This window comes from Dysidea avara, chromosome 12 (assembly GCF_963678975.1).
Source record: "Dysidea avara chromosome 12, odDysAvar1.4, whole genome shotgun sequence".
Lineage (NCBI taxonomy): Eukaryota > Metazoa > Porifera > Demospongiae > Dictyoceratida > Dysideidae > Dysidea > Dysidea avara.
This window is the reverse complement of record NC_089283.1, coordinates 2,070,928-2,091,119: the sequence shown is the minus strand read 5'-3', so window position 1 is coordinate 2,091,119 and position 20,192 is coordinate 2,070,928. Positions and strand designations below refer to the sequence as shown.

The window sequence follows — 20,192 nt, the reverse complement described above, 5'->3', positions numbered from 1 at the left end:
AAGCTACCACACTTAATCTCCAACCATTGTCATTAATTAACCAAGATCTCACCAGTCTGTAATTCACCTTACTTTAGTGATTTTATTGATTCATCTGTATGTTTTCTTCATTTTCCTTTGAAGTTGTACCAAGAGTTCATAATAAGGTGGAGAGTGTCTAACTTGAACACATTCACCAAACACCCTGCTTAAAGTAACCCCTCGGCCCTTTTCAGAACAAAGGCTTTACCTTCTTCAGCAACACTAATCAACAGTTTTCTATCCCCCAGTAAAGGTGTTGATTTGATGAAAGGTGAACTTTACGCAGGGTGTTTGTACAGGCCATACTGAGAGTTAGACACTCTCCCCCATACAAATCAGTATTACGAACTCTTGGTTGTACAGTATAGGTAAACAAAGATAAGTTTCTCACCCATCTTATTCTAGGATTTCTATTGACAAGGAAAATTCTATTATTTGTATACAGGCTCAAAATTGAGAAAATATAAAGAAAGTGAATTAGTATTATAGTCAGTTTGCTTTTGGATATTTAATGTCTCCAACCACAACAAAAATTCGATGAATCCATGCATCTCATCACCGGTCGTCTGAACATTCTGAAAGTGATACCTCACTCAATCAACCATATAATCTGTTTATTAGACTGAATAAAGTCATGATTACCTAAACAATCAATTAATGTTTTATAATTATCCTATTCCATTTTCCTGGAGGTTCCACTGATAAAATGCAATTTCAGCAATGATAGCAGCTAGCCAAGCTGCAAGTTGATTCAGAAAGCATTCCATTCTGTAAAATAGACCCCATCCAGAATTCAACTCAGTACTCAGGCTGAGATATCTGACAATAGTCCACTACTCTGTTAATGAATCATTGATGTTCACACAATATAGCCTCCTTGAGGTATCTGAATGTTTGCTCCTCACACACTGCACAAAATTCCTTTAGATTCTGCTTAGGCTGAGTTGATTCAGCTTGTCACCATACTTGTTTCCTTTGTAGTGTAGCTATACACATACTGATTTATGCCGATTAGAAAGGCTGGGCCTCAGACTGTACATTCTAAAGTCAAGTAAGTAAAAACATACTAGTAAAAACAAATCATGCATTAGTTCCCTACTTGATATATCCGAAGATGAACACACTGAGTCAGCTATTCCCACAATTAGTACTTCGTTACTAATGACAACCAACAAGAACCCACAATCGATCCTTAAATTCGTTTTATCTTTCTTGGGTAACGTTTGATTACCTGCTGGAAGTGCCACTGATAACTTGTACAGCAGTGGTAAGCTGCAAGCTTCAATCTGAGAAAGCATTCCGTTCCGCAGTTTAGTCCATCATTCCGTTCCGTTCCGTTCCGTTCCGTAGAATAGTCCCCACCATAATTTTCGAGCTAACCAATGGCGATCGAGATTCGAAAGAAAGATTGGTACATAACAAACAAGATATCGAGGTGAAACTATCAGGTATGGTTTTTACAACATAGAAACGATGGATACCATATAGACTAGCCTAAACATTTGGAGGGAGGAAACTTCCGCTGATTTCATCGCGGTTTTGGGGTTTAACTAGCTATAGGCTATCAGCTCTACTATCTATGCTATCACAGTATCAGCGAAAATTTTAGTCTTGAAATATTTAGACCTCCCGCATACCGATAGTCTAATACATTTGGAGAGCGTTTGCAAATCTGCGAAAATTTTATTTAGCTCAACCTCGAAATATTAAAACAAATCCATTACTGAATTAATAAAGTAGCTACACAAGACTCGTACACAAACTATATAACCACAACGGGAAACAGCAAAGAAAGAACAACTACAGGGAAGGGGGAAAATCATCATCATCATCCGAGCATATGTTATTATCTACTTTACCATATATTTGCCCCTTAAAATAGTTACTTAGGCTAGCTAGTCTATACACCCCCTGTGTATATGGTAATCTATGCTGACATCAGCTGGTGGCCTCTTTTGAAGTATGTCGTATGACACTTGGGGACTTATAGATTGGTATGTTTTAACACCATGCATGGCTTCCCTGGTTTTAGGCTTTATACATCTGATCTGTGTGTCATTATTTATTTATTTATAATTGTTATGTCAAAGTTGATGATTCTGCAATAATTGAAACAATGGCTTGTCCAGGGAGTTTTTGTAAGATTGATACCCTTTTTTCATTTGAATCATGTGAGCCCATGCCCTCAATCGCTCTGGACTAAGTTTCTTTGAATTACTGTGATGCTCTTCTAAATCTATCAAATATAACTTGCACTTCTGAATTTTTTTTTCCAGATGTCCTTCATAATTACTTTGACATTGGTTTTTAGTGGTTGGGTTATCAGCATCTTAGACTTGGTTACTTTTAACCAAAACACAATTTGCTTTTTCCCTCTGTAAAGCTTGTACAAAGCTGAAAGCTCTTCACTATCATCCAGGGGCCCTTACACATGCATATAGAACAAACTGAGGTGATGATTCTATCTAACCCAGTGGAATGTATTCCTCTCTTACTACCTTATATTATTATGGTGTAGGATAATGGCAAAAGGTGAATTTGTGTTGCTTCCTCCAAGTTTCACTAGGATTCAGCACCAAAGTCACCTGAATTGTTGTAATCAATTTTATTGCAATTAATCTACCATCACAGCTAGCCATTTTCTTGGCCACCAAGTAAGTTACGATTTTGACATTTTAATACAACTTTGGGAAACACATCAATCATATACTTACCAAGGCACTGGGGGAAGGGTGGGGGAGCAGTATCCATCCCTCCCTTCCCTAGACTAACAATTTTTATCAGCAGCTAAGCTATAGTGGTGTTATACACTGTGTAGCAGAAACTTGTACCATTATTTTTAAGCCTGACTAACTAACATTATTGTTGTGTTGGATTAAGTGCACAACTGCACCCAATACAGTTAAGCAAGTTATAATTATACTGCAATGGTACATTAATGGTAGTAGTGGAGTGATCAGTGTAGTATAGGAATATATACCTAAGCTGTAGCAGTGCAACTATTGATGTCAAAGTAAAAGTTCTCATGCAGTGAAACAGTCTACGTGACATTTTTGTAACTTGCAGTACTGACTTGCAATCAAAATTGTACCAAATTCAATAGCTTGACAAGTTAAAATTTCTTGGTTTCCTTGAGCATTATGCACATCTTTCATACTCTGTGTAGTGACTTTTACCACTGCCCTTCCCTGTTCAGCTTTGGTACTTAACTGGTTTGCCAGTAGTAATTATAACTATTCATTGCAGTATCCTCCACATACATGTTATAGCACCCAGTACGCTGAAAGTACATAGATTATAATTATTATGTACTATCAAACAAGTATATACATCATTAAGTGAACAACTATTAGCAGTAGCTATACGACCACTGGGCAACAGCACAAGACTGCTGTAGCTTATATTATAGTCACAGCAAATACTAGAAAAATAATAATTGAAAGTATTAGGCTCATCAGTTACTAACCGAAGGTCAAGTTTTAGTTTGGAGTTAACATAACACCAAAAGGCCTTAGGATTGCTCTTAATTACCATTAGCAAGCTGAACCTCATAATCTTGTTGTAATTTGCTAGTACGACTCCTAAGATTATTATGTTTGGGCAAACCGACGATAGTCAGTTGCGTACTGTTATCGTTACTGTATTATATATGCACAAGGCATTATCATATGCGGAATGTATTACATTAGAATCATATGGACAATGGAGCATGCAACTCCATACACTACTATAACATTGCAGGCAAAATTCAAACATGTATCTTGTGTTAGTGGTGTATATCATTAGTAACATCAATTAGTAACTCAATTAGCAAAGTTGAGTTTACGTTATGTTTATTGGAACTTTCTTTCAGCCTATTATGATGACATGCAGTTTTCCATGCAATTGCCACAACAATTAAAAGTCACCAAATTAAAGTTGCGGTTTTTCCTATAAGTGTTGAATTTTATTTATACCTGACAGTTGAATGTGCTACTCCATTTTGAATAGATGCTCCATTGTTTCAGAACTCATGATCTACCCAGGAGTTGAGCTACTATAATTTTTGTAACAGCTGCATTTTATTATTATTACTGTTCATAATTTTTATAATCTATGGTGATTAGTATTTTCAATGGTTTGGATGATGAATAGGTAATTTTTTGTAGCAACTTTAAAAGTAAAGGAGATTCTGCCTATTATGCTAACATTATGCTTGATGTATTTTCCTGCCTAAAATGCCAGCTATTTTTTGTAAATGTCAAGATAGCTGTGTATACTGATGTGTGTGCATGCATGTAGCCACAGTACCATACATAGTTCACAGTAGAAAAGATGGTTCAGTAAAACCTGCTAATTTCACTCACTCTTGGTCCTGACCTTAAGCAGGAGGCTGCATAAGGCTAGTAGGTCACTTTGTACACAAATGACACATTTGGAGATTACTTACATAGAATGATCAGTTTACACAGGTCACAGGTGACCCCACTATGACCTGATTAGATAGGTTTCACCACTGTATTGCAAACAAGCTTCATTATATACCCGAAAGCCGGTAGTCATTTCTTAGCAACGATCACATGATCTTGATTAACTTACCTGCGACTGAGAAGTTAACGCATCTGTACGACTTATGATCACTTTGATGTATTGCTGATATTTTACCAACTGAAGACACTTATGCCAACAATCACTAATACAAGCAATCATTGGCTCTACCCAAGACAAAGAACGATCCATTCAGAAGCTTCTCTACTTCAAAAGTAAGCTAGCTATATACCACTACACTTTTCTTGCTCTAGTTCTTTCTATACATGAGCACATTTATAATTTAGCTACTAATAAAACAAGTGTATACACAATCAAGAAAATTAATATGCACCTATCAATGTCAAGCCCCACCTCCAGGGGCCCCCATACACCTACTGGGGATTTCACATCTACATCTTGCCCCACCCATGGGGCCGTTGACAGTGGTAGTTTGCTGAACCAAAATTATTAGGTATATCAAATCTCTTATAGAAACCCCTCTTTTAAGGTAGGGACATAGTGGAGCTTCTTAGCCCCAGGACACTAGATTTTGTCAATTGCCCCACTCTACCTGGGGGTGGGGCATGACATCAATAGGTACTGTGCAATACCAAAACATTATTTATTGCAGTCAAAAGTCCAGAGTGTGGTAAAGGGTATTCTCGTAACTACCATCACGGTCTTCAAAAACATCGACGTCATAAAATGAGGCAAACAATTTTACACTCAGAAATCATTCTTCAAATGAGAAAGACATTGTGAAATGGAACAAGCTGGGAATACACATCATGTCATGTAGTGATTATATTATTACTCAGCTGCGACTGTAAAGTGCAACATGACTTCGAAACAACATCGAGTTTTGTGCATTTTGTATAGCAAAGAGAAGGAGTACAAATGTTTTGAAGGTAATAAACACATATACATTAGCATTAGGTGATGTAACCAAGTGTATAATTATGCTACGTGTGCTGGGGACTACCGACAGTGCACAAACCAGGAAAATGTTAGAAAGACTCTAGGAAACTCAATGACACCTGTTTTTAAGAATTCAGTAGCAACGCAAGTAACATCACGACACGCACACACAAAAAACTGGGACAACACAAGGTCAGGAGACATACTTACCTCTCCCTAATATCAAATTTGCAGTAGCAGTAAAACTCAGCAAAAGTATTCCTGCAAAGAAGATAATGGAAGGTACTTAAATTTAGTCCGTGTACAGTATGTGTATACACACACATACACACACACACAGGATTTAGTAAGAAGAAGGGTCTGGTGACCGTCGTATAATATTATGGTACATATGTGACTACCACAATAGTGGTAGAGCTAATAAAATTGCACTAGGAATGGTTAGGAAGTAGCTGATCTGAGGTACACCTGCCACCCTCCTCTGACTTATGTTGGGAAACATGAAGTTTCGTGCTTTCTTCGTCAAGTTACAACATTCTGATCAAAATCACGTACAATTTTACATTCCATTTGCACAAGTACTGTGTACTACAGTCACCAGGCCCTTACTCTATGGGCACTGCCAGACTACAATTGCACAAATTTGAATATGAGAATTAATTAATGATCACACAAATGGCTATGATTTGCCACGAAAGCAGCTTGTTGTTATCCTTGCTATCTTATGCATCCAGTTAAGTGTAATAGCTTCTTTGCAAGTGTTTCCGGATAATACAGATCCCATCCACTTTTGAATAGCACAAGACAACCACTCTACAGTAAATCTTACCACTCTAGAGGATCAGCTGTAAAACACATATTACATTGGTCAAGGGACTTTCCCATGAATTCATGCCAACAAAAGCAGTTACAATGTACTTGATATAATCAAATTTATAAATTCAGTAGTTAGCCTCATATTGGGTTGGGTAATTGGTCACTTGTATCGATTAGCTTGAAATAGGCATAGTACATATCAATTATATCATGTGCCGTCATAATATATGCAGTTATGCACACATACAGACACACAGACATGCACACAAGGACTCCTTCAGTCTCCAGCAGTCATGTGATGCCACCAAGCAAACCAGCACTGGGATGCCTGTGCACCACTCAGGCACTCAAGTCTTGTACAGGAAGGAGTGTTGTGCAGGCAAATCCTGGCACAGGACTAGTAACCCGCAGGAGGACTGTCCAGGTCTCACAGTGAGTGGCTGCAGAACCCCACTTAAGTCCCAACACTGCTAAGCAGGACAAGGGAGGTTGGACATTTGCTTTCCCATGTACCCATTGATGCCATACCTGGGAGGGCTGCTTCCCAGGTCCCCATTAGGGTAGACTGGAGCAATGTGAGTAGCAATGCTACGCCATGTGTACCTTTTGGTTACCAGGGCAATGCTATGCACTTATCAGTTGTAAGTAAATGCCCATTTATTAGTGAGGTTTGCTACAATCATGAAGCCATGTCTGTTGAGGCTTAAGGGGAGTTGTGATCACGTATGTATTGTAGTTTAGTCCTGCAGCTGTCCAGCTTATTTTGTGAGCCACACCCACTTATCAGCAATGTGTGTTACTGTCTGTAGGGCTTATCCCATTTATCAGTATGTTGTGTTGAAGTTTGCAGGCATATGTACAAAGCCATGCCCACTAATAGGAAACGTGTTTTGCTAACTGTAGGCAAACATGGAACCATACCTACTAATAGAAAAGTTAATTTAAAAAAAAAACTTACCTGCATGTTTATTGAAAACTGGTATTGGGAAAATGAAAAACTTAAATAAATAGAAACTTCATATACAAGTATGCTAGAGTAAAATCTTTTTTTTTTTGCTTAATAGCCCCCTTATAAATAAAGATCACCTCTTTACAAAGACCACATCATAATAGTGAGCCTGTCAAGTATTTAGGTCCTAAACATACATGTAGTGCATGTATGACCTCCTTATTATAATAAGTAGGGCTACAACAAACCAACTACTCAATTACTTTGTTATTTATTCATTATCCGATGCTGTGAGAGCAGATAATGGTAAAGCCAAAGATTTTAAATGTATCATCTCTGCGTGCGTGCGCTTGCACACACACGTACACAGCTGTATCCGACCAAATTATACCAATACACATGTTTGCACATTAAGTTGTCAATGTGGGTTGTATGGAAGCTGCCTACAAATTTTGTAAAGACAAGTGCTGATTTGCTGGGCCAGGAAAACTGAAGCAAGCATACAGCAAGAAGTACCTAAAGCTAAAAATCAGGTGGGAAAGTACCAAAGCACAATATTCAATTGTACTACAGAGACCAGTACCACTGTACAATCAAAGGACATTGGCAGAGGAAAGCAACACACGATGGACTTTTATGTGCATATGATTAAACTACATTTCGTTGATCTTGCGTACATATAAGTGCCACACTGAGGGTATAACTGCCTACTAGTAGCACCATTATAGGATGGTGATATTCCATGTCCTGTCTTTCTTTAGTCATCAAAACACGATCAATTATTCATGTCATGCCTCATGATAGTCATGCCTCATGATATACATGCTATATGAAAGAGTTATAAAGTAATATTTACAAAAGTGTAGTCCAGCATTATTCGAGACAGAAACAAGGACAAAACCCCTCAAATATAATACTGCACTGTTATTATTTGAGAGTGTGACACAACTTAGGTAAAATATTAGATGACATCACTCTAACAATCACCATATAAGCAAGTTAAAATGTACATAAATTTCCAAACTAAACTGTGATATGCAGCACCATAGGTACAAAAAAACAAGGATGCAACCAGATGAATGTACATGTATATAAACATATTTTGAAAGATGTGCAAACATGCATTGCAAAGGCAAAATATGTGACCAGATTTTACAAAACCGATCCAAATCGCACATCAGGCAAAATCAAACTAACAACACTAGTGGATAGCTACACTATCGTACTAGTAGTTTTGACACTCAGTACCACCAAACTACTCAAGGCTGGTTTCAACAGACGTCTTTTCTGGGGGGTGTGTAGAGCTCGAATGGCGGTTTTAGGCCTTCTGAAGGACCTGGCTTGGCAAGAATCAGTGGTTTACTGGTGGACGGCCTAACAATGTTGGCCAGATGTTTTTTCTGTGGATGTTGCTACATATCAACCACTAAGGAGCCAGCACAGCCCTGTAATCTCGTCTCTGGACTCCAATCATGGTCTGCCTCCATTTTGAGGTCTAACCTTTTCCCACCCGGCCATCCCCCACCCTCCACCTCTTTGTGAGTACTCGTGATACTACTTCGCTCATCCAACAGCTCAGATTTTCTATCTTATTCGACGGGAAACTCTACAAGCAGCTACAAGTACTGGAAGTGGTCTGAAAGGTAACAGATTGATGCACCTTTAGTGTAAATTTCATATGCATGCTTGCTATCCTTGGAGAGTTATGCTGGCTTGAATTCTTTAAAACCATTTATCTCGAAACTTCTAACGTGCGATTTGGATTGTTTTTCCAAAATCCAGACACATATATGTAAATATGATTTTACTTTGCTCCGTTATGTAGTGTAAGTCAACTATTATCGAACAGTACAATAACTTCTTACCACAACAACACACATACTTCTGGTTTGGACTGTTGATCTTTGTTCTTTTTGAGTACCAAGCTTTAAGCCAGGAGGCTTCAAGTTATGAGCAAAATTGTAGCACCTATAGCAACAATCTCTGTAAAATTCCGGTAGTTGGATATCCCATAAAAACCTCATAATGGCAGGGTAATCCCTAGTGAGTGATTTATTGGTATCTGCAAACTGTTTGAAAATTGGTCGTTGAGTGAAGTACTGCTGTTCGATAATATGTACCAGTGGTTAAGAAATGGCAACAATGAGGTCTGCGGTTTACTTACAACTTGGTACCAAAGGTCGCTCTATCGAATAGTCCAAACTGGAAGTCTGTGTGTTTTGTTGTGGTGAGGAAACATAAGCACTTGTAGGAGGAATCTGTACGGTAAAATAATGGTGACTTACACTAGCCCCTCTTCACATATAGATCAGTGCAGCCAACTTTTGCAAAATTCAAAGAGCAATACAGAGGGATGGAACCATCTCATCCATGCTCAGTAGTATCATTTGTTACAATGAAGATAGCCACCAGCAAATCAGAAGGATATTAGCAACACATAAATAAATGCATTTTGCCACCCAGTCTCCATTGAAACAACAATGGTATGGAGCTAGACAGAGTTTGCTCTCAAGATATATCAGTTATGTGTGTGCAAGGTACTTCCTTCACATCATACTCATATGTGACCCAGTCTGAGAAAACCGGTCTTATCACCCATGTCAGCAGATTTGATTTTTCACCCAGGACACAAAGCTACATGAATAAACTATCTAATTCCACAATCAAAATCAGCTAGACTTGAGTGGTCCGGTTTTGCTGGCTGCTTTTCCCAAGCCCAGTGGCGATCTGTAAGTGTGGTGTGGGGCTTCAATGGAGCTCTGGTAAGCCTGGGGATGACTGTATGTGGCTGTACAGCTCTGTGGTGTTGAATAAGTACCTCTGCTGTGAATTTCCTTTCATTTTAGCCAGTTTTGAGACCTCAATGGCCCAAAACGTGGCCTAAATCATTCCTTGGTCTTCCTTTTCAATTTTTGAACACCATCTTGCCCACCTTCCAGGGCCCCCTGCCTCCCACCCAATTTGCAGCTCACCTGATACAGTCAACCTCGGTTTAAAAACTATCTAAAATGGCAGGAAACTTAGTTGTTGGCTACTTGCACAGTGGATGCTCTGGAAGGTAAAGAATTGGTGTAAAACGTGTGAAAATTTGGTACACATAGCTTCAACCATTGGCGAGCTACAACACACTAATTACTTTAAACCGGCATTTCTCGATACTTTTAAATAGGCGATAAGCCTGGTTTTCCCAGACTGGGTCACATATATTAAGTGCTATCCCACTAGGGACCTGTCACATGGATGTGTTGTAGTAATAATATAACATTGATAGTCATTATTCATGGAAGAGCAGAGTACCCTCCACCTGATGTAACAAAGCCAAGGACATTAAGCTCGAGTAGATTGTACTAGTGACCAGTAATGGACTGAAAGTCCAGTATTATACAAAACATTCACAATTACATACTAACCTTATGAACATGAAGGATTTGGCACTACATATCATATCTGAACAACTGCACCACGAAGTGTTTCAATGCGCGAATCAGTCACGTTTGGTATGACATGATCATGTGATGTTCCATTGCTAAGCAACGACTAGTGGCTTTTGGGTATATAATGAAACTTGTTGCAAACCCTTTGTCCTTCCTTACCCATGCAATAAACTTAAAACATAACAGTCACTAAGTCAAGTCATAAAGTCTAAGTCCTTGAAATAGGTTAGGTAATCCTAAGGCTGCAGCACATGTTGCTGTCAGTGCTGGTCACTGTAAAGTGTTAATAATAATAATAAATAATAACTTACAACACCCCACAATGTAATTCACAGTTACTTGACTAGTCATTATACATACACACCATAAAAATTAACATACACACTTACAAACTACAATGGATAGGGATACACCAATTTTTCTGGCAGAATTTTTTGGAAAAATACGTTGGTAAAAGCAAAATGCTGGAAAAATAGGTGGAAAATCAGAAAAAAGGGCAACAAGGAATAGTTGACATTTTGTATGAAAAGATCAAGATACTCTAATAGAACAGTCATGCATAGTATTAACACAACATATTATGCTTATGTACGAAATACTCTAATAGAACAGTCGTACATGCTGGCAAGCTTGAGATATTGCAATTAAATTTTATTGATGCTCAACAAAATAGAGAAATCTCAAGCAAAATATTGAGCAATATAGGTAAAAAAAAAGAATCGTTAGAAAGAAAAAAATAGGTGGAAAAAAGCAAAATAGGCTCATCCCTAACAATGGCATCAGAATATTACCTTACATTAAGGATGGAGCCACTGCACACAGTTCATGTTTCTGAGGAACAAGTGGCTAGTTCATAATAATATAATAATTTGAAATGATTTACTGTACCTTTCTGTCATATCTTTAACAACATAAAATACTATTAGCATGTCACAATTGTTGTGAGACACTACAAGTTGGGTACGTTATTAATCATTATTTTTATCGTTTGGGTGGATGAAGTCAACTTTTCTGTCTAGAATAAAACTTATATTAATTATAAAGAAAGTTAAATAGCTGTACTTACAGTCTCTTCAGTTTTAACTATTTCTTTTGAGCAATATAGCTATGACTGCTCTATTAGAGTATTTATCATCATCAATGGACTCTGTTTAAAAGTTATGTTCAAGATGAGAGACCAATTGCAAGAAAATAATTTGATTTTTAATAGCTGCAATATTCATCTAGCTACTCATGAATATTCTTTTTTAGTAACTGTAGCTAAGAAAAATTTTCCATTTTGTTCGCTGTACACACTTTATGCAGGGGTACAGCCATGCAGGATTGTTCAAAGGTGTTTTCAACAGCAGTATTGAGTTACCAGATACAGGGTCTGGGATGCAGCCCAAAAGATTTAAATTGCTATATATGTTAGTGAATCAGTATTATTTGTATAAACAGCTACTAGTAAGGTTAACATTCATTACACATACGGATAGCTATGAATCCCAATGACAACAATGATATGACTTAAAGTCTTGATTCCTGACTACAATTAAAAGTACCCAGGATTCATTTTGTACACACAAGTGGCAGGACATCTATCATCCCTGTGCATACGTGTATGCGTACGTGATGCTAGACTCAATTACAACATCTGCATGTTCCTTTCCATCTTTGAATAATCATCATGGAAAGGGGTGGAACCCAAAGTTCCACAATGACCCGAACATTGCTATACAAGACTAGGACAGTTGAGGATTTGCTTCCCCAGTTTAACACACACACGCACGCACGCACGCACGCACGCACGCACGCACGCACACACACACACACACACACACGCACGCACACGCACACACACACACGCACACACACGTACACACAGCAAAACCTCCAGCCGCAGCAAACACAATTGCTTCCGCAGCTGCCAAGTGAACCAGCACTGGGACTACTCACTTGAGTCTTGTGTGATCATGACAAGCAACTCTATTAGAGTATCTCGATCCTTATATGTGGAGGGGCTAATCCTTCGGGCTTTCAGGTGCCTCCAGTGTTTAATAATATTAGTGTGCTATTCACGCGGAGCTATAATGCAACACATACCTTAGGTGGGAGGCACTGGCTTTCATGGCTACACTGTCCTAAGAAGAAGAGTAGATACTGAACCTGTACGAAATGTTTACCCTCGCGGGGTCGCCGCCGGAAATGCATTAATTTTTATTAGACTATTTTGTGATTGTGGTATTCAATTACAAAAATGACGTGCAGTTTCGGCGCGAGTTTCGGTGAAGAATAGAGGACTTCAAAGATAGTATCAGGTGAGTGTTTGGTTATGCTACGATTTTCAGATGTTTTGTTTCATTAAAAATGTGTGTCTGACTTCTGAGCGTATTATTAGAGTGTTTGTAGTATCAAAATCTATCTACGCCAACTTTTTTAAAACCATGAAACTGCAGAGTATTAATACTGCTGTTTCTTGGTGCAATTTAAATGGAGGTAGTTGCTCCTGTGTGAAAGGTACATACTTAAAGCATAGATTATAATATATATATATAGTCTCGATAATCTATGCTTAAAGTGCGTGCGTGTGTGGGGGTGGGGGGAGGGGGGGGGGGGGGGGCGGGGAGTTTTGTATGTGTGTAGGGTATTAAATGTAGTATTGTTCTTGTATCCTGATGTAGTAGTTTGTGGTAGTCCCTCCTTTGTAGTGTTGTGTATACTGTCACGCTGCAGGTGGTCCGGCCGGACTAACTACCATGCCTAAAGTAGTCCAGTCGGACCATGTGAAGTTACGGCAGATGGTCCACCTTGCTGCAACTGGTCCCTCTAATAAAATCACCCAGTCACCTGCAGTAGCTATCGTTGGGTTAATGGACTCTTGTGAGTATAACAAACATGAAAACAACGTCTTGATCAAAATGCACAGCCATCCACGAAGTCTGAGTCTTGCATTAAAATTGATGACACTGATCTATATATATTTGAACATTGCATAACGTCCTTCATGTGGAATCTGTTTTGCACGTTGTTCCTCGTGTAACGTGTTGTGGGATCCAGCTGGGGGACATGTGCCCCTTTCCCCTTCCAAAAATTTACAAACAAAACTTTGAGATACTCTAATAGAGCAGTCAGTCAAATACTTGAATAGAACAGTCACCACTGACATGTCTAATAATGCAATTGAAGACCCTCCACATGCTGTTGCTGAATATGAGAACTTGCATGCATTCCATGGCCACAAGCACATTTCGCCTGCTAGGAATTTTCTTTGCAAATGAAATGCACATCGTTCTTTGTATGTGACCATTCCACTGTATTATGACAATTTACTTTAGGCTCACAACTGAACTACTTATGATGGTCACTGATCCATACAGCACTTGATCAATGCAAACTTCTTAATTGTGCATAAACTACATCAAAAAAAATCACTCTTGAAACATTAAATACAGACATCTGCTCCAAATACCTATTATCCTATTATCCTGGTCTACCTCCTTTCCAAACCCTGCATCTGCCCCTGGGATCAGATTAGCTTGGTCTAATATCCATACCTGTACCAGCAGTACATGACAGGATAACACTAAGATGCATCTCTGGAAGAGGCTACAAATAAAGCTTCTGCGTCACTTTGAGCAATCTTCGTGATGAGTTGTGTCTTAGTGGTTTTGTGAAGTGTTGTTGTGAAGATGTGAAACTTTTCCTGTAACCATGTGACACCCATGTGACACCCACGACCATTAAAATGTTGAACAACGGTAGCTGCTTGGACATCAAGTGGAGCTTTCAGATTTGGCAATAATATTATTATTTATTATCTAACCTGATTGGTAATCATCCTAACCTAACACTGGCTAACAGTGAGGGCTTTCACACATTTATGGGTAAAACAGCTAGTGGATATTAAAGAACTAAAATTAATGCAAATTTTTCCATTGTTGAATTAGGCTGTCAGTGTAGCTCACTACATAGTTGATAAGCTGTTATAGGTATATGGTTAAAACTGAATCACAACTCACCAACTCAACAGGTATACTAGTTTTCTCAGTACTATAATAAAACTCTACTCTGATTTACTAAAGTATGGGTTAGATAGCTGTTCTATCTATGGTAAAAACCATTCACTTTGGATACCAGGTTTGGATGGGAACTAGTAACTAAATGTCTTTCTGGGCATTGAGCCAAAGCAGCATACATTTGCTTGGCTAGTTGAAAATAAGAAATGCAGTAACATAGATTATCCCATTTCAGAATCTGTTGTTCACTTTGATGTACTTTTCAGTCAGTTGGAACAACTAACTGAAATTTTTTGAATAGAAAATCAGGAATATATAGGTACTCAGTGATGCTAGACTGAAGTGTAATTACTCAGTAGACTTGTATGTGTGGATCAGAGCCAGTAACTAGAAGTCACAAGCTGATTGAGTTGTTTTTTTGGGATGAAAAGCTGGCATTGGAGTTTTATTTTATCTCTTTCAAACTATTGTGATAACAAGTCAGTGCTACTTTCATGCTTTCTGTTACTTGAACCTGCTTGATATATGACATCCTCACCTTGACTGTGCATTATACTCCTTGACTGTGCATTATACTCCTTGACTGTGCATTATACTCCTTGACTGTGCATTGTACTCCTTGACTGTGCATTATACTCCTTGACTGTGCATTATACTCCTTGACTGTGCATTATACTCCTTGACTGTGCATTATACTCCTTGACTGTGCATTATACTCCTTGACTGTGCATTATACTCCTTGACTGTACAGGATATAGTTAGTAGCTGCACTATATTGATTTAGATGGCACTGACCTTCATGACTACAATATCAGCTCTTAGTGGACTGGATGTGCATGAGATTAGTAAAGGTCTTACTGCACTTGTAGGGAACTCCGGCTCCTAATGTAATCATGCTTCATGTCAACAGCATAGGATTACTTTTCGAAGAACTTCTTAACATTGATATGTGCTTAGCCATTATACTTTTCATCATGTAGATCAGGTATGATAGCACTGTAGTGGTCTTTTATTAAAAATTAAAAACAAGATCGCACTGGTATTAGTACACTCGAACACCAAGGAACAACTTACACCAACTCTTTGTCTAAAGCAAATGTTCTAGTTATAATGTACATAGGTGATAAACCTCCAGCAGCCTGTTGCTTGACCAGTGGATTGTGCCGATCAACGTCAATAATGGTATTAGCTGGAATTTTGTTGCATTTGTCATTTACATATAATTTACCTTGTCAGCATAAAGTAAATCTATTGAGTTTAATTGTATGTACATCTGTTACTAGCTATAGTGTTTTCCCCATAATATTTACAGGGGAAAGGTGTGCAGCAGGGTAGTAGGTACATGGAGTAGGGAGTCTGTGGCTGCTACCCTCCAAAAGCTAAAGCTATTTTTGCAGGACTAAAAATTTTAGTGTGAGTGGTTTTATACACAAAATATCTAATTTCTATGTAGATTACTACATTGATCAAGAGTGTATAGGGATATTAATTAAAGTGAAAGTCATGAGCAGTACAGCTATAATTATTATGGACCTAAAGAATGGCATACACAAGATCACATGCATTTCATTTGCAAAATATCCTTAGCAGGCTTAATGTACTGTGAAACTGTAGATGTTAGGTGACTGTTCTATTAGAGTATTGACTTACTGCTCTATTAGAGTATCTCGATTTTGTATAACGTGTATGCATACTACAGTGTATGGAAGATCATACAACAGGTCTGCACAGTAGGGCACCTTGTAAGTTGTGCCTTATCAAGATCTATGATCGAGTCTATGATAAAGCTGGTGGGGGACCACTTATAGCAGAGGGGGACCAACTGTAGTGGCATAAGATATCCGGGGGACAAGTTGCAGTTCCACAGGTAGTCTGGGAGGATCAAGTATGGTTGCTGCAACTGGTCCGGGGGGACCGATTTTGGGGTCCAGTTGTAGCATGACAATGCACACTATACAAGCACTCACATGTGTACGCGTGCACCCACGCATGCACACACACACACACAGCACATGTACAGTCGCTTACATACATAGGCATTACCATGACTACACAGTATACTTTAAGGCTGAAACAAATACTGCAAATATTCGGGTACTCGTTAGTGACTTTAGTACTCAGGTAGTAAGAATTGGTACTTGAGTACTCATTAAGATCACATGATGCAATATTATCAGCTCATTTGCTATCACATAGTGATGCTGTGAAGTTTGATTTGTGCAGTTTAAAGCACTGTGCTTGTCAAGAGCATAAACTGGGTACTTTAATGTAGTGTATTTAGCATTGCAGTTGTTTGAAAGGTTTAAACTACATGTTATAAAACATATCACATTAGGTGTGGCTAAATGTAGCAAATATTTGAGTACCTGATTGTTAATGCTAGAGAGTACTCCAATACTAAAAATCCATAGTTTACATGTGTGCAGTTTGTATACCACTCTCCATATGTAACACAATGAAGCTAACGGTATGTCACTATAATAGTTAAGGTATGCACTAATCTTTGCACTATACATCAATGTGACCACATCTGTTTTTACCATTCATTGTTTGTATTCATATCTATTCCTCTTCATCAAATATTAAGTAGGGATTGTGGTAAAATTTTTCTGTACCACCCAAAATTCCACTTTCAAAAATCATCCTAGAGATATTTTACGTGATGAAAATCACCTTTACAGGATAGTACTAGTTCATATAATACATAATACAGCATTAAATACAACAAAACACTTACAGGTGACCAGATATAGAATTTTTAAAAATCACCAAAACTTGAATTTTAGTCTCACTGACTGCCTTACTGCCTACCTCACTGCCTCACTAACCACAGTCGCAAGGCTAGAGGCCAAACGAGCAGCACACAGCCACCATTTTACACTATAACAACAAACTCACCAGTGGGATGTGCCTATTGGGGTTCCGACGAGTGTAGGCCCTCTGCGCCTTGTCTTTTCTTTTATCTTCAATCAGGCTGCTTGTCTTCTTCGTCCAACGAAACCATATCGAGGCATTAATTTTCAGTATCAACGCTTTGTTTTGGCAGCATATTTAGATGCTACAGAATTGTATTATTTCAGAGCTTGATTTCAGAAGCGCTTCAGTCCCTGCGCTACTATACGAGGTACACTACCTAGATATCTTCAACTTCACGATTTGGGATCCAATTCGTGTTAGGTTTGTGGCCACGTCCACCAAATAAAGATCTATAAGTGGACTATTAGCAAAAGAGTTCAGAGACCCCATGTCTTAACAATCTAGCTATTTACTTAACAGTAAACAAGATCATCTCTCTCCTTATTGGTCTAGCTATCTGCACACCCCTTGGCTGACTTGAGATATACTCTAATACAACAGTCACTCTAATACAACAGTCATCAGTTACAAGTTAATAAACTATTTTTATAAGAAAAAGAAGCAAGCACATTAGTATTATTGCTTTATTGTTCTAAAGGAGACAGGTGCTCCTCAGCAACAGCAAGGTTGACAGCTGGAGACACAGGATCTAGAACACGATCCCCTGATACACATTACTGAAGAGTGCAACAAGGAGAACCCCAAACTACAGCGAAGCCTGCCCATAACCACAGAATATCGGGAACTCCACTTCTCACTGAGCAAATGGGCAAGATGTTTATTAGTGATGGTATCTGCCTTCCTTATACTTACAGATGTGGAAAATACAACTGGACCCATACAAGTTACATTGTAGCTAGCTGTACCACAACAAAAAAAAAAGCTGAACAAACTAGTAGAAATTCTTAATTTAAAAATGAAGGAAGGATCTATGCAATAAAAAGTAGTGAAACAAGAGATGAATGATGGTGTTACAGCATAGCTCAGTGGGAAGTCCCTACTTTGGCACTGAATCCCTACTTCATTTTTAAATTAAAATTTTTGAAACATACTAGTTAATAATACTTCTTATTGTTTTCATCAGTTGTGCATGTATGCATGTGTGTGTGTTTGTACTGTTTATTATAATTATCTGATTGTTTGATTCAGTGTAAATTCAAACAGTGTTGTAAAGGGTAACCCCTACAAGTAGGGTTGGGAGGTATTTAGGTATTAGTAGTTAATAAAGGTATTTTTCAGATATTGAAGTGGTTTTCTAAAAGTACCGAATTTGATGTAGTAATTAATTTTGTTTTGTGGTTTATTGGTGACCATAGTCACCATACGTATATGAAGTCAAGCCCCATACAACCATGTTTACATTGTGGACAAGCACAGAGCTATGTGTGTTGAAGTATTTACAATGGTTTTTTACTTTTTAGGATACTTCAAAACTTACTTTGTGGCAAAATATTATTGTTGTTTTATTTGTTCCTTTAAATAAGAAACTAATAGCACAATGTGGGTATAAGTGCAAATCATAGCTTACCCATGTCTTTATAAAAGGTATTTAGTGATACCGAGGTATTTTTCCTAATACCGTACCGTTCTTCAAAATGCAATACTGCCCATCCCTACCTACAAGTACTGCTGCCCAATCGTTATTTAACTTTTATATATAGCAGACCCAGCTGCAGTTTAATAACTTATAGTAAACATTAATTACATCAACACAAATATTTTTTTAAATGTTCGGCCTATGAAACGTACATATTATATCTATTCTATTATACTACCAAGTTAACAGTTTCAAGTTCAGAGTCGTCGGCAACCTTGAAGTCTGTTTTCAGCCATGTCTTGTATGGCTTCAGTCTGCATCACTAAGTAGCAGTCAGCTGCTCCAATAGATCTCCTACACAGGTCTTTACGTTTGACTTCATTCAAATCATCCACACTTAACTGAATGGTGATCACATCAGAGTCTGGAGATACTGGATTGCCACCAGTGAACTGGTGTTGTGTACTGTTAGTGAAACTACCAGAGGCATTGTTCCTTAGAGCAAGGAAGTCAAATGTGAGACTGGCCTCCATCACAGTTTCATCAAAACTCAACATCAATTGGCCAAGATCCATGTCAATACTAAAAGCTAACAATTGTGGTGGAGTCATGTCTGCTACAAATCTGTTTGTACGGAAGATGCTTGATTGGTTCACAAAGTTGCCATCCATATCTCTTATGGTAAATGGCATAATTGAGAGGAATGTGGTCTCATCAGAAGTAGCTAGATCTCTGCTGAACTTGATTTCATTCAGGTCACTGTTCACTATTTCAAACTGTATAATGTTCATAGGTGAACTGACTGTCACATAAGGACCACTCAGAGCATAACTGATATATGGTGGAATTTGACTGCTGTATAGTGTGATCCCACTGGTGTTGAGTGTTGCTGAGTTGACTGTTTCAGAGAAACTCAATGTCAGTACTCCAGTATTCATGTCCAGCTCAAAGCCTTCCAGGACTGGGTTGATATCATCATTAGTGACATCGGTTGCCTATAAGAAAAGTACAATAAGTAGTATGTATTAGTTTGTATAGATTTCTATCTTATTGCATTGTGTATGAAATTAAGAATAAGCTGCTATGCATTTGTAATGGAATGACAACAATCAGACCATAGAGTCCTGATTTCAGTGTTCTAAACACTAATACAA

At 38.2% G+C, this 20,192-nt stretch overlaps 1 protein-coding gene and 1 long non-coding RNA gene across 2 annotated transcripts in view; both read right to left on the bottom strand.

Annotated features, from left to right (window-relative positions):
- Positions 1–4,885: 4,885 nt before the first annotated feature.
- On the bottom strand, positions 4,886–12,799 carry LOC136240032 (uncharacterized). The gene is made up of 3 exons (XR_010693632.1): positions 12,733–12,799; positions 5,659–5,709; positions 4,886–5,268 (listed from the first exon to the last, which is right to left on the bottom strand). It is a non-coding gene; the product is annotated as an uncharacterized lncRNA (long non-coding RNA).
- A 6,342-nt stretch (positions 12,800–19,141) lies between these two features.
- The window catches only part of LOC136239999 (uncharacterized), a 23,182-nt gene continuing 22,131 nt past the window's right edge, over positions 19,142–20,192 (bottom strand). Inside the window, exon 2 of the mRNA XM_066030794.1 lies at positions 19,142–20,033. Within this exon, the coding sequence (XP_065886866.1) occupies positions 19,296–20,033 (738 nt within the window). The 3' untranslated portion in view covers positions 19,142–19,295. The remainder of the gene's footprint in view (positions 20,034–20,192) is intronic.